This window comes from Protopterus annectens, chromosome 14.part0, assembly GCF_019279795.1.
Source record: "Protopterus annectens isolate FY-2018-M chromosome 14.part0, PAN1.0, whole genome shotgun sequence".
Classification (NCBI taxonomy): domain Eukaryota; kingdom Metazoa; phylum Chordata; order Ceratodontiformes; family Protopteridae; genus Protopterus; species Protopterus annectens.
Window position 1 is genome coordinate 229,439,912 of NC_056748.1, and position 15,088 is coordinate 229,454,999.

The 15,088-nt window shown below is 38.5% G+C and overlaps 1 protein-coding gene across 1 annotated transcript in view; it reads left to right on the forward strand.

Annotated features, from left to right (window-relative positions):
• The window catches only part of CFAP43 (cilia and flagella associated protein 43), a 3,581,735-nt gene that overhangs the window by 340,119 nt on the left and 3,226,528 nt on the right, over positions 1-15,088 (forward strand). The window contains exon 4 of the mRNA XM_044055952.1: positions 8,809-8,976. Within this exon, the coding sequence (XP_043911887.1) occupies positions 8,809-8,976 (168 nt within the window). The remainder of the gene's footprint in view (positions 1-8,808; positions 8,977-15,088) is intronic.

Sequence of the window (15,088 nt, forward strand, 5' to 3'; positions counted from 1 at the left end):
AGGACTACACAGCTGTCAAAACTTTCTCAGCTGCCCAGGAACCATCTAATTCTCTGTCAAGTACCACATATGTTAGATTCTCAAGTTACCTGCCATGCTTTATGTTAAGTTTGACAGATAGTGTATGTGCATTCTGTATGCAAGTCCTTATTTTTTCCTTTGGTTTTCATTTTCTTGTGTATTATCTTTTATTTTTGTAATTTGCTCTCTGAAACATTTTTCATTTCACAAAATTTTCTCCATTTCTGTACCATTGGGTTTTGCCCCACATCATATGATATTTTACCCTCTTTTCTGAAAGTGTACCTGTGGTAGGGCTTTTCTCCTCACTGCAGACATGCTCAGTTTGTAATGTGTCTTGGTGAGGTTCATAACATCTTCAAGCATGCTTATTGCCAGGATTCCACTGAAGTGGCTCATCACAGATGCAGGGAAAAGTTAAAGGCCCAATCGCATCAATTGGAAAAAGTCTTTTCTGTAAAGCTTGCTTCGTAGTTAGGATAGCCATCCAGTTCTTCCCAATAATTCCTCTCTTCAACAAGTTAAAGGAATTCCTGGATAAGGACTCTCCTCTCTCTCCCTTACTAAAACAAAAAAAAGAAACCTGTCTGCTTCTGTTCAGGTTTTTCCTTCTGTTTCTTCATGTACTATGTGGTGGATTATTTTGCTACTAAAGTGATTGCAAAAGAGACAACTGTTAGTTGAGTTTGCTAAGGCACAGACTATTGTAATTGCAAAATATTTTGCTTTGGAAATCTCCAGTGGTCCATTGCAGGTTGGGTGTCACTAAGTCAGTTAATTTGCTGTCCTGCCTTATTGCTATATAAGTTGGCAGAGATTTTTATAAGAGCCCAAGATAGGAAATATGGTGCTTTCTTCCTATTCTTTCTGCTGTGGAGCATCAAAAGTCTTGCTGGAGTGGCTTTCTCTACTGTTGGTATTCTGAGCCCCTCCACCTCCATTACCAGTTCTGCAGTTTTCTGGCCAGCACCCGTGATCAACCTGCTGATGTCAGTAACTTTAGCTTTGGCACTGGCAGTGATGCAACTTCCTCTGGCATCCGTTTATCTCGTATCTGTGTTACCAGTGGTTGTAATGTCACAAATAGAGATTATACCACTATTGACCATGCTGGTTCTGGTCTCCTTCTATATCAGTGTTTCTAAAGTTGGCACCTTGGTTTCTGACATCTGTCAAGTTCGATGTCTGAGGCCATTCTTCTTCCTTCTGCCCCATTGTAAAAACATTTATGCTTCTCATATAAAGTCAGCATGACAGAAGTCTCCCAGGTTTTCTTTACTCCTAAAAATCCAGATCTTTCATAAAAATGATCCTTTATTCCTCTTACTCAGGAGACCTAGAAAGACTTTAACAAAGACCCCTTATACTGAGTTCCCTGTGAAGTTTCCTTTAGACAGCCCAGATAAAGAATAATAATAAAGGGCAAACTCACCTTTCTCCCTTCTAGAAGACCCATAGTTGGATGAGCACTTACAGCTGATGCATCAGATTAGAGGTTGGGCAGACTAACCAATATCCTGTATCCAATATAAACTGCAGGTTCACTCTGTAGTCTTCCAGAGTTGCTCTTCCCTTAGTGGATGCCCCTAAAGAAACCACCATAGTGACTTGGGAGAACCCAGGTACATTGTTCTGAGTACCTAAGTTGGCTGGCTTAAGATCCAGTCTAAGCCCCCTAGGGATTGTTCCATTTGTTTGGAGACACAGCTAGATGCCATCATTTCTACAGTGGCTCTTAGGAAGACTTCAATATCTCAGAATCTAATTGTTTATCATCTGGACAGGGAGTCACACATGGCGGGATAGAGTCAGGAAGAGTATTTTTGCTCCTGCCATTTGATCCTAATGGGCACTGAGTTACTTAACACACATAGTGTATTTTTAGAGTGACTTGACAAAATACACCAGACATTAGAAGGGTTGCCAGATATGTCAGTCACTTAAGGAAAATTTGCAGATTCAATGCCCAGCATTCTCTAACTTTAGAAGTCCATTGGTCTATATGTTACATAACTACACTGAGGGAGCTACATGGACTTCAGGATTCAGCATTTTTCAAACTCCTGGCGCTTTCATTGATTGATGTGATGTTTTGAGATTCCTTATTTTGTGATGCTTTCCTGTTTGGGAAAGAGGTACAAATGACTCATAAGAATTTGGAGAAACTAGACAAATCCTTTCCTACTGTGGGCATTAAACTTTATCCCTCACAGCATGCTAAATGAAAGATGATCTAGTGCTGGATGGGATTCCAGTGGGACACAGCAGCAGATATAGAAATAGTAAGACTGCTGAAAAGCGGCAATTTCCTAATGCCAGTTTCCTCCAGAATCACAATCCCAAATGCAAGTGGTCTTTGTTTTCTCCAGGAGGCTTTGGGTATCCCATGGATGGACAGCAGCCATCCTGAGGACTTTCCTGACTATTCCTATTTAGAGGTATTGGATATCATCTTTCCCTTCATTTATCCATATGGAAGAAGATAACCAGGGATGATTACATGTGAGAAATAATATTCAAAGGGTACTAGTCCCCTTTTTTGCTTCTCCCCACACTTCCTCCTCAGATGTCCCATGCCATCAGAAACAAGCAGCAAAGAAGGCAGTGTTAAGCCTCTCATAAAAAGCCATCAATATGGTTTTTAACTTATCAGAAAGGCTTAGGGTATTATTCCATATTATTTTTTGTGCCAAAAAAAAAAAAAACAAAAGACCTCAAATGCATATTGGACTTCAGTGGCCTAAATTACTTTCTCCCAAAAGAAACCTTTAAGATGGTCATTGTGCAGTAACTCCCTCTTTGTTAGAATGAGACTAGACATTATTTTTGAGCCTTTATACCTACTTCCTTATGAAGATTTTCATGGACTGCTGTAAGTATTTATGCATCCACTTCACACTTAGTCAGCTCAGTACTCTGCCCTTTGGGCTCACCTTTATCCCTAGTTGGGTTGTGCAGGTGGTGTATGTCTACATTAACACTTCAGCAGTGACTGGTCCCCCCCCCCCCCCCGAAGAATTTGGAACAGCACAGTAAGTCTGTTGAAGTTGTTTCATTCCTCTGGGACTATGAAGAACTTAGCAAATTGGTACAAATCTTATTCTTCCTTGTCAGCATTCTAGATGCAACTCTTTGTTGGCCTTCTCGCCCTAAGGCATGTTACTTCACCTATAGAGAGCAATAACACTACTTCTCTCATCTCAGTCTGTGTCAGAAAATATCTGCCTCAAAATGGTAGGCCATGTGACAACAGCAGGCATTGTTGCACTCCATTCCAGACTACTCCTGATTGCTGCAGTGGATGGTCTGGATCCACTGGTCAGAAGTCTTTATTCTCTGTTCTTTTCAATAAAGATATCAAATGCTTGCAGATCCTATCTTCAGTAGTAGTTGGAGCCCATGCATTTACTATCTGAAAATTCTTTTCAGTTGCAGTCTCATTGTGCATCAGTCACTGCTGATGAGTTTGCTGTATGGTAAGGGCAGACACTAAAAAAGGCTAACAGTTTAGGGTGCCTTTTTACCTTCAGAGTCTCATCTCCAAAGAAGCATTTAAAGATGAGGTTTGGTCTACTCAACTTAATAACCATTCAAAACTCCCTACCTTAGATAGTTGTGCTGCACATAGAGAATTATAATTGTTGTCTTTGTACATTAACAAGAAGGGGAATACTCGATCTTGTCCTCATTGTCGCAAAGTCTTGAGAGTCTGGATGTAGGCCACCAAGTCCCATCTCTAGAATAGGAACCCATTGATATATAAGAAGCCTTAGGAAAGTGAAAAGTCCATTGTATTTAAATAAGACACTGTTGTGTTATTTACCTGATATGTGCAGTCACAATCATAAAACAGTGCCTTATTTGAATACAATGGATGATTCACATTCCCATAGCTTCTTATAGGTTCATGGGTTCATATTCAATGACTGGTCTAATGAGGGCTGAGTAAAGGGAGACAGTGACATCCCTAGGTCTACACACAATCACTTTGTTTATAAGCTGCGCAGTATAGAAGGACTTTCTTACAACAATAGAGACATGTTGGTCTTAAAAAGCATTTATCAGGGCATCAAGCCCTCTACATTCCTTGACATGATTACTGCTTCCTACACATTCCTGACTATTATGTATATTAACTCTGAGATTGCTGTAGCTTAGGGAAAAGGGAACTCTACAAGATAAAACAGTCTTGATCTTTAGCAGAAAATTCCTGAAACTGCATTCTGGTGATTGAGGCACTAGTGATACTCCACAAATGATCTCTGAACCTTTTAGCAGCCAGGAAGATTTTCTGTCAGCTGGGCAAATCAGTGTGCAAAAACTCTGTGTTTCCAACCAGCAGCAAGTGTCCCAACTATTTTTCTTTGATTTCCCCCCTATGGAATTTAGGCCGAGGATCAGTGCCCCCCCCCCATTTCCCATAACACTGTACTTCTAAAGGCCAACATCCAACGTCATTCTTGTGGCCCCCTTCTAGTCTCAGCAAATGTGGCTATCCTTACTCAGACCTTATTTACTTTACTGGAAACACCACTGTTTGCATCCCTTGCTACATTCTCTAAAGATGGAAAATGTGACTTCTTCAGTCCTACTGACAGCCAATGGTCATAATATTTTAAACAGGCTAATTACTATTGCCTCATCTTCTTAAAACGCTTCTGCTTAGAAGATCTACAATGATAATTGGACCAATTTTTCCATTTGAGTGTCAAGTAAAGTTTCAGTGTCTTCCTTTTCTACTATACATTCAGGTTTTGATTACCTGTCTATCTTTTTATGGCTTTATCTGACAAACATCAACATGACAATTGTGTCAACAGCAAACTGCTGACTATATATATTCATATAAATGATAGATATCATAGGTATTCATATTTTTACTTAATCTTTAACAACTGCCATATTGTTCATTAGTTAGTATACACTGAATATAGATAAACAATTAACATCCACTGTACCATTGTCCAAAATAAAGTGGAAAAAAAGAAACCGAGAATGACTCACTAGAACTGAGAGTGTGGAATACAGGACTAAGAACATGTTACAATATGCATGGCTTGCTATTGTAGGGGTTCTTTATTGGGGCAGAGCAAAATCTGGCTAGAAGAATCAAGATGAAAGGAAGAGGTCTTCTTTACCCCTTTCTCTTGGCTATTTGTAACTCTGAATTCAGCATTGAAGATGTCTTATACTCAGATATAAAAGGTACCACGGTGATATTCTAATGCCTTGTTATAATTTTCTTTGCTACCAAAAATATTCCTTAAAGTGTACACTGGAAGTAATTAAAAATTAGGGAAATACCATGTAGTCTCATTTTGGCACAATCATCCACATTAACTAGAAAAAAGGGCACTAAATCATCCCAGAATGCCTTGGGGCAGTTCCAAACTATATGCTCCCAATCTACCCTGCAAGTGACAGAGAGGCACCTCCAACATTTTGGTCATAGCTGCTTATCCAAGAAGACAAAATATTTTGAGTGAGAAAAAGGCTTTGGAGACATTTCCATGCAAACAGTCTGCAGTCCGAAGAATGGGTGAGAGCTGCAGGTTTTTAAAACCTGTCTGAAATTTTTGATTATAGTCTGTTATTCCTCCATCAGTTTTCATTTGGCTTCTATTTCTAATTTCCATTGGGAATATATTATTTCTTTGCTGCTTTATGCTATAAAAAACACACCATTCCTCCTTTTGCACCTGTTCTGTGTGTGGCTCGAATGTACCTGTCTAGAAGAACCCGTATTTAGTGGCCATTAATTTAGCCAAAAGGTTTTCTGAGTTGCAGGATTTCTCTGTTAGGCTTCCTTACCTGGTCTACCACAAATATAGATGATGCTAACAAAAACTCTTTCCATTATATCAGTACTGGCAAAGGACTCCAATACAAAACAACTTGTCAACTTCCCTGTGTTCTTTCCACAAAAGTCTAATGGAGAGAATATATTTTCACTCTATGGATCTTCATAGGTAGCTTAGCTTATATTAAGACAGGACTGCATATTTCCTGAATAGTGATCAGTTGTTTATTTCTACTTTGCAAAATCTAAATTTGCTCAAAGGGTTTCTAAACTCACTCTGTTCAGCTAGTTCATTTGGTGTATTATTAGTATTATTATTATTGTTATTTATTTTAATCTGAAGCATAGAAAACCCTTGTCTGTGGTTCCTAGAGTTCATTGTACTAGAGCTCAAGCTATTTCTACTGACTTTTCTGTAATGTCACCTTGCATGATATTTGTGCAGCTTCAGCATGGTCTTACCTCAATAATTTTGCAAAGTATTCCAAGCTGGATGTGATGCCTAGTTTTTCATTTGGTGTCACTGTCATCTCTGCTTTGTTCTCACAAGGGTGGCCACCCTGGAGAATTAGCTAGTGATTTTATCCAGTTAGTTACACAGAGAATGTACCTTTTTTCAGGCAGATACCATAATAGGTCTTTACGCAGGTCCATCCTCTATAACACACCCCCACCACCCTTGCCTATATTTAGTCTACAATCAGCTTTTCTACTCTGCTCTGTCTTCTTCTATCTCCTCAGCAGTATGAAAACTAGAGAGACAGACATGTACTGCATGATGGGAAGAGGAAGAGTTTCTTGGCAGCCTTGGAAAGTTTTACCTGCTGAGTAGTCCTAATGCCTTTAGCATCAGTCCTGCTGGTTGCAAACAATGTACCTTCTTGCAGATCTATCATTTTGGTATGTACATTAATATTGTTTTACTCCTGTTTCCATAACATATTCAAAAGACCTAGGTAGGCCATTTAGAATCTAGCAAATTTCAAACCTGGATCAAAGGCAGATGGCCACCCCACCTTTTATATGACCCACTCAAGAGCAACAAATTCTCAGTGAGCTCAGCCGTTATAGTCTCCAAGTAAAGCCCAAAAATGACATCAGGCCAGGTCTCCATGAAAAATGCAACAACACATTTTGCAAAAATTTTAAAAATAATCCAGTATTATTGCAGACTGGCTGAAAATTACATGCTACAGGTCTAAACAGGGGACATTTTGCCAGTGACAGAAAAAGTGGAAACCTTGGATACCTGGATAAGACAGTAAGGACTACACTTAGGCTGTTTTTCTCCCCACCAGATATTGAATGTTGAAACAGTTTGGAGTCTTCTTTGCTCAGTAAGCTTCACAGTTTTACAGATTGCAGTGCTGAATTTCTTTTACACTAAAAATGTATGGTTTTAAATCAGCCCTTTTATGCTGAGATTTAATTTATGATTGGAAGTTTTTATCATAGTAATTTATTTAATTGTATATTTTAAGCAATGTAGTAAAATGAAAGTCAATAGTCAATACATATCGTGACGATATATCATTTTGGAGAAATAACTGCATTTTTATGAATCTGTGGTAGCACTGACCTCTGTCTCGTGCCTCATTGCCCTTAAGATTTGCAATAATTTCACTGCATTGAATCTCGTTTACATATATGTGTAATGCCTTTATAACTTAATTGTTAAATTCTTCAGTAGTGTTCTTAGCGTTGCCTTGCACAGTCTGGAAGAATTTACAGAGATCGTGCTGAAAGGTTGCATATTACTCAAGACTATGTCCATTCTCCTGGCTGTGTGGTACAGAGTAATAAAGCCATGACTATGACACAAATGCCCTGTGTTTAGTTAGCAACAGAAGTACTGGAGGGGCTTAGCGTAGGAGGATGAGAGTGACCAGTTGATGTAGGGTCACTCTTCCTAGGCAGAAGTGTAATTCAACTTGCTGCATTGGCAAATTATTAGTGTGCGTGCCTTGTCTGAGCTAGAGGCCTAGTGACATCTGCCCAGCTATGTACCATATTGGTATTGGGGTAGGTATGCGTGTAGTAGGCATGCACCTCCCATTAGAGTGGCTGGAGGAGCAGAGCTCATATAATGAACAAGGGCAGGGTAAAAAAAAAAAAATATATATATATATATTCTTTCCGAGTAGTTACGCAGTAGAACAATTCAGGCAAGCTGGCTGCAGTGAGTGGATGATATCTTTCAGCTGATTTTGTAGTCATTACTGTAAATACCTGTGCTCTCTTTCATATTTCTATTTAGTATAGGTAAAGTCATGCTATAAAAATTATACATTCTGTAAGGCTGAAAGCATTTATCCTAATATTTTATCTTCAAGACAATTAAATATTTTTGCTGGATAACATAATTGGGATTTTTCTGTATTTGCCATATGTAGACAGGTCACTAGGAGGAGTCTTACTTAGTAACTCATTATGACAATTAAGGAGACATGCGAAGAGAGACAGAGAAATATTCCTTTACTGAAATTGTGCAGATACCTGAAATACTGGCTTTCAGAGTCTGTGACAAGGATTTGAAAAAAATGTGGTTGAACATTTGAAAAGTGGTATGTAAGAGTCATTAGATAATAGATATCACATGTTTCTATTTGTATATAAAGTTTGACTGGAATTTTAGTAGACTGAATGGGATATGGGAGCCGTTTCTCTCAGTATATATATTATTTCTTACAACATGCCGTCTTTTGCTGTTGCTTAATAAAACTGTCTGCCCTTTTCAAGTCACTTTGTTTCTTTAATAGTAGCACTATCTTTAAGTAGGTCTGTAGCACTCCACTTATCCTGGTTCCACACAGATTCACTGCTGGGCAGCTGCACTGTTGTCATATTCCCTTAATAAATGAGCACTTATGTCTTGCAAGCTTACAGTACACACATGTGTAGTACTTATTATCATTTATTGGCACCCTTTGCCAGTATTATATTGAAAGTATTAAGAAAATACAAAATCATTTTCTTTTGTTGTTTAGGAACTGGCAAGATGGGACATGTCTTTGCAGCCAGTCACGTGTGGGGACAGAATTCACGAGTTTATCCTTCAACCCTTTGAACTGGCACCAGCTCTGCCTGGCTGGCAAGAACTCTGTGATACTGTGGAATATTGAGAGAAGTAATACTCAACATTTGCTGAAAAGAGTGTAAGTAAATTTTCGGGCATTTTTATTACGTTTTTTTGTTATAAAATCAATTATTATGACAGGTTAGACTTGCAGTCTTCTTTATTTGTTTAGCAGTTTGTTACCAGATAATTCCACTGATCCTGTTCTAAGTCCATCTCAGATCAAGTAACATTAAAAATTTAATGACTGAATAAATCAAGTTTACAAAGCAGGGCTTACCTACTTCCCACCGAAGAACAGTTTTTCAGCTCACCATTTATCAAAAATTTAATATAGAAATTGGTGAACCAAACAACATACAAAAACAAAAAAAAATGTTTTGGAAGCAAGGCAAAGCCTCCTTGTACCTCCAGCCTCCCACACACCCCAAAATTATATGTACCAAATACATGGTTGTACCACAGTGGAGAAAAGGGAAAAATCCTAGGAAAGTGCTCAGCAGGGCTCACACAGTACACTACAATGCAGTGAATGTAGAAGAAAGATATACAGACAGTTCCAATAGCAGTAGGAGCAACGGGTCTTATAAAAAAGAATCTACAGTCATATTTAGATATGTTAACAATACATGTAACCCCGTACAAATTGCAGGAAGAGTCATTACTGGACACATTGCGGATGCTGCGAACAGCACTTCTGGCTGACATTAAAGATTGAAATAATACTAATTTCATAAACTTTAATTGTACTTTGACAGAGGAATGGAGTCCATTCCAGTCATGGTATTAGAAACCTGAAAGACTTGGAGAAATTAAAAAAAAAAAAAAAAAACAGTGAAACACATCACGCTGTTACATTTTTGTGCTAAAGCCAGTCAATTAACAGTTTAGCAATCACCTTTAACTATGCCCAAAGCAGTGGGTGATGTTTCACTTAATACAATAATATCTATTAATAGCTGATTGGCTGATATGTGCAGTACATCCATTTTACTGGTAAAATGGTTGTTCTGAAGTAAGGTTTGAAAGTGACTATTTTCTGTTCTCCGACCGAATAACTGTACATAAAACTGCTGACTCTTTAGCATAGATGCTATAAGTAGATGCACAGCATAATGAACTTTCAAGCTAGATATGTGCAATATGAGAAGCTTAATATCAGAATTCCTAGAACTGGCTGTTATTGAAAGTGAGAAAGGGTCTTGTATCTGAACAGTTTGCTGTTTTCCTCTTTGTACACCTTGTCAGGATGGTACTTTACAACAGTGGTTCTATCAAGAGGAGTCCTTTTTCACTAAATAAACCATTAACTGTTCATGATTTTGCAGAACATACCTAATTTGTGCCCTATCCTTTGTAAATGTTTGGATTTTCTGGTAGATCACTGAGGATTACAGCCAGTAATGCCATACATTAAAATGTCATACTTTTTATTCTTCAGAAAACATATGTTGACACAAAACATAACAATGATCATCATAAATCACTGTTGTAGTAGCCTTCTGCTATGTGGATCATGTTCTTCCAAAGATATAACAGCTGACTAGTCTTCCAAAGAATTTGGCTGTGCTCACACATGTGCCCAGGTTGCTGTCATCTTAAGCTCCTGTGAGGAGAAAACCACAGCCTGGACACGAAAAAGTTTCAGTACTTTATTGCCACACTTGAGGGCTCTCCTTCTGAGCTTCACAGGATCATTCTTTGGGGTTTCATTGCCATTCTTTCCCCACTAGCCAAAATAATAGAGAAATGGGTACACAAGCAACTAATGCAATACCTTACACAGAAGAACTTACTATCCAACTCCCAGCATGGTTTCAAGCCATACCACATCACCACCTCAGCCCTCTTTTCCTTTACTAATGCCATAAACCAAAACAGGAATGACAATAGGCTATCCTCCGCCCTCTTTCTTGACCTATCAAAAGCCTTTGACATGGTCAACCATGAACTTCTCATTCCTTCTCTAAAATCTATTTCCCTCAATAAGCACGCAATCCAGTGGTTCCAGTCCTACCTGACTGGTAGACAACAGGCAGTACTATGGCAGGGCAAACTCTCCAGCCAGCTACCTCTCACACTTTGGTGTCCCTTAAGGCTCCATACTAGGTCCACTACTCTTCTCTATATTTATCAACGACTTTCACATGGCTATCCCTAAAGTTACCTGTATTCAATATGCAGATGATTCCACTCTGATCTGCTCAGCCACCTCCCCATCCGAACTGCAAATCCTAACCCAAAATACATTCAGCACTATTGAGAACTGGCTCGCCAACCAATGCCTATTGCTGAACCCCAATAAAACTAAACTTCTACTCTTCACCCCCACTAGAAGATCTGCCACACTTTCATTCTCTTTCCTGTCTAACAATGGTACCACTATCTCCCCAGATCAACGCATCAAACTTCTAGGGGTTATCATAGACAATAATCTCAAATTTGACCTACAGGTCAACAAAACCATACAGACCATCAATAAGAAGCTTGGATCACTGTATAGAAACAAGACATTTTTAACCCCACTGGCTAGGACTTCAATTGCCCGGTCACACCTACTCTCTGCTCTTTTATATGCCTCTCCTGTACTCTCAGACCTCAGCAAATCCGAACTAGGTAAGCTGTCCCATAGCTACAACCATATTGCCAGATTCGCCACTGGCTCCACCTATAGAGCCCACCACTGCCAGAACCTGAAACAACTAGAGTGGTTAGAACTGTCCAGCTTAATTCATTTCATTCAGATCTTAATAGCACACAAAATTCTGTACCACCCTGAGGATACCCCCTCACTTATAAATATTATTAAGCCATATAACAACCTGAGATCCCTACAGTCAGTCAACAAACTACTGGTCCAGACCCACAAAGCTAATAACTCTGCTGGTGAATCCCTGTTTGCCAACTTTGTTAGCAAAACCTGGAATTCGTTGCCAAACTATATAACCCTACAATCCTTCAAAAGTCTCTTCAAAAAAAACCTCAAACAGTATCTCAAAGTGAACTGGCTTTGCCCATGTACCAACCTTGATTAAGTTATAAACTGAAAGCATAATCTGTAGATATTATAAGCTTTATATGTTATATTGTACATCACTTACATGAATATGGGTTTTTTATTGGTTTTTTTATTGCGTTTCTTATGCATATGGTTAGGATATTTAGTAGAACATTATCATTAACATATGTATACATGATTTGTATAGTCAGTGCCTAAAATCCACTCGGTTTTACATATGATTTTATTTGTTTTCTATTACATTATAGTACTGTTTATATGAAATATGTGTAGGTTCACTTTAAATGGAGCAAAGATTTTATTAACAGTGTACTTGGTGCCAAAATGAAGAGTATTTAAATGGTTAATTAAACACATAATGTATTCTGATGAAGTCCATGTTTCAGTGGGTGAAAGCACTAAATCATTGTGCAATAAAGGTGTGGATTTTATTTTCGCCTGTGTGATCCTTCCTGGTGGATTCCATTTACTTTTAGTGTTTATTTGCTTCATTTTATTCTGTTGGTTGATTAAACGCTTATTTGCTCTATTCATAATCTGTAAATATCATAACATGCAACTATGTCACCAAGCTCTATATCCAATCTGACGTCTCTTGGTTTTAATTGCGTCTGTCCATGAGAATTGTGAGTTCCTACTAGGGAGCACTACTAAACCATTGTACATTATCACTTTGTTTTATATTTTCTAATGTTATCTAACTTCTTGTGTAATCTATGTAAGTTTGTCTATTTGGAGCTTTTCTCCCTGGGCCTCCGCTGAAAATGGACATGTATCCAGTCAGACTATCCCAGTAAACAAATGTAAAATAAATAAATAAATAAAATCATTCAGTTTCTTTCTTCCATACTTGGCAGAAATGTTCCCGTCGGGGAGTCTCTTCCACATATTTTATTTTATGAATGAAAATTGTACCTGGTCTCTTTAAGAATAATGGCATTTCTGATGTGTTTATTGTTTTGATAGGACTGTCACAGCTGTCTGGCAGACTATTTTTGGCTTAGACTGCTATTTCTAAATTCTGAAACTGTTCTTGTGCTAGAGTTGTGTTTATTGGGACTTGTCTTTTTATGGAGGTGTGTGTGTGTGTGTATGTGTGTGTATGTGTGTGTATGTGTGTGTATGTGTGTGTGTGTGTGTGTGTGTGTGCGCTCGCTTGCAATTCATTGACCACTTACCTAGTTACTGATGCCTTCCAGTACAACTTACTGGAGTTCAAGATTTATTCTCAGCCAGGACATACATCTACTTGCCAGTACACTGGCTTGTCCTCCCTCTGTACTTAAGAAACTGAAAATGCACAGTAGGCTTAGTCTGTGCACTAGCCTCTGGTGGTTAACTCTGTTGTGGCCAATTGTCATTCCTCAGACCACTAACTTCTTGCTCTTGAGTTTCTGGTGCTGTCCCTTCAGCAACAATGGATTGGGGGTTAGCCATATCCTCTGCACCTGTTTGGGTGTTTCTTAGGTGTGGAAGAAGCAATTTCTTCGGTCATGGAAATTTCAGTGGGGAGAGCACTCCAGCGTAGCTGGGTGAAGAAACCTGTTCCTGGGTTGAGGCATCATCCTTGAATCAGTCTCTTCCTAAGGCTGTCCCAAGAAAGCAGAAATAAAAGGTTAAACTTTTATCTTCCTCAGACCTTTTTCTGTTAATAATGGATAGTGTTTTGCTCTAACTAAATGTTTATTGCAGACTTTAAACCTCTAGAGTTTGACTGGAATTTTTGTAAAATAAATAGGTCCATTTCCTCAAATTCTGAAGTTTTCCTGACAGATGTACATGATAGTGCTAGGGCACTTTCTATTTTTTTTCTGCCCATATCTCAGATTCTGTAACTGAGGAAATTGCTTCCTTTGTAGCTCTTATAGAGGAATTTTCTTTTCTGAAACAATTTCCAGTACAAACTGTTTGTTTCAATGGAAGCAAGCTAAAATTCCTTTTTCCTTGAGAAATTATTTTGATATGTTACAAGCGGATATTACACTACATTCTACTATTACTCCGTTTTTGCTAGCTTTGAAGGATGTGTTTGATACTGCCTGCAATATGCCTGCTAGTAATCCTTCAGCTTCTTGGTAGGCAGGCAGACTTTATAAAGCTTCTCAGTCTTACAAGTTTTTTCTCACCCCATTCATGATCCTGCAGAAATTTTCTGTGTTAGTGCAAATGCTACAAAAATGGCAAAGCTTTTGGGGAGATGATTTTAATTCTTTACTATGTTAGCCTAGGATTTTGATCTATTACGCTGATATTCTTTCTTGTTTTGACAATTTGAGGAACATTGCTGTCTCATTTTACCCTTGGGTCCTATTCGAATTCTGTTGCTGCTTCTGTTTCACAGGTGACTAAATATTTTTATGAAATGTGTATCCAGGACATCAGCTAGTATTACTGTGGTGAGGTGTGTGGCTTGGGAAACTAATGAAGTACTCTGACAATGTTATGTCTGAAATCATGAATGCTCTTTTTATCAGCATGGTTTTGTTTGGCTTTACTGCTACCTAAATACTCAAACAATGTGATGTAAGGGCAGAATTAATTCAAAGGGTTACTAAGATCTTTCAGTCCTCCTTCTCTAATCTAGAAAAGCCCCTAGTTATTTTTATTTCACAAAGCATAGCAGCAACCTTTGGGTAAGCACAAGTTTATACTTTAGTGTCAGGTGGGATCTAACAAAAAATAAGGTTTCTCCCAGAATAAGGGTCAGTCCAGTATATCAGAATGAGATTCGATGTTGTCTCTTCCATTAGTTCCTCAACAGATGGGTTACCAAATATGACTAGGGTCCAACGTCTGCCACTTTCAGACTTTAGATCCAAGGCTCAGGGTTCTCCCCTTACCCATAATCCTCTGTCATTAGCAAGTTACCTCAGATCTCATTTGCTGCTCGTTTGCATCAGATGTGATATCCGTGTGCTCAGGCTTGGGTGACAGCTAAGTGCTTTCCTTTTTGATCTTCTAGAGGTATTTGGCCTGATACTCATCTTTTATTGTCTAGTTGCCTTCATCCCCTTCTGTCTTGACTACTGTATTAAAAAAAACTCTATCTTGCGTCACCGTTTTTATCATCTGTTTCTCTATCCCCTTCTTTGTCAGGTTTCTGTAAGAATTTACCTTTGGTCTTATGTGACTTTGGTCTACTGTTGGTAGTTTTTGGTGTTTATTGGTATGG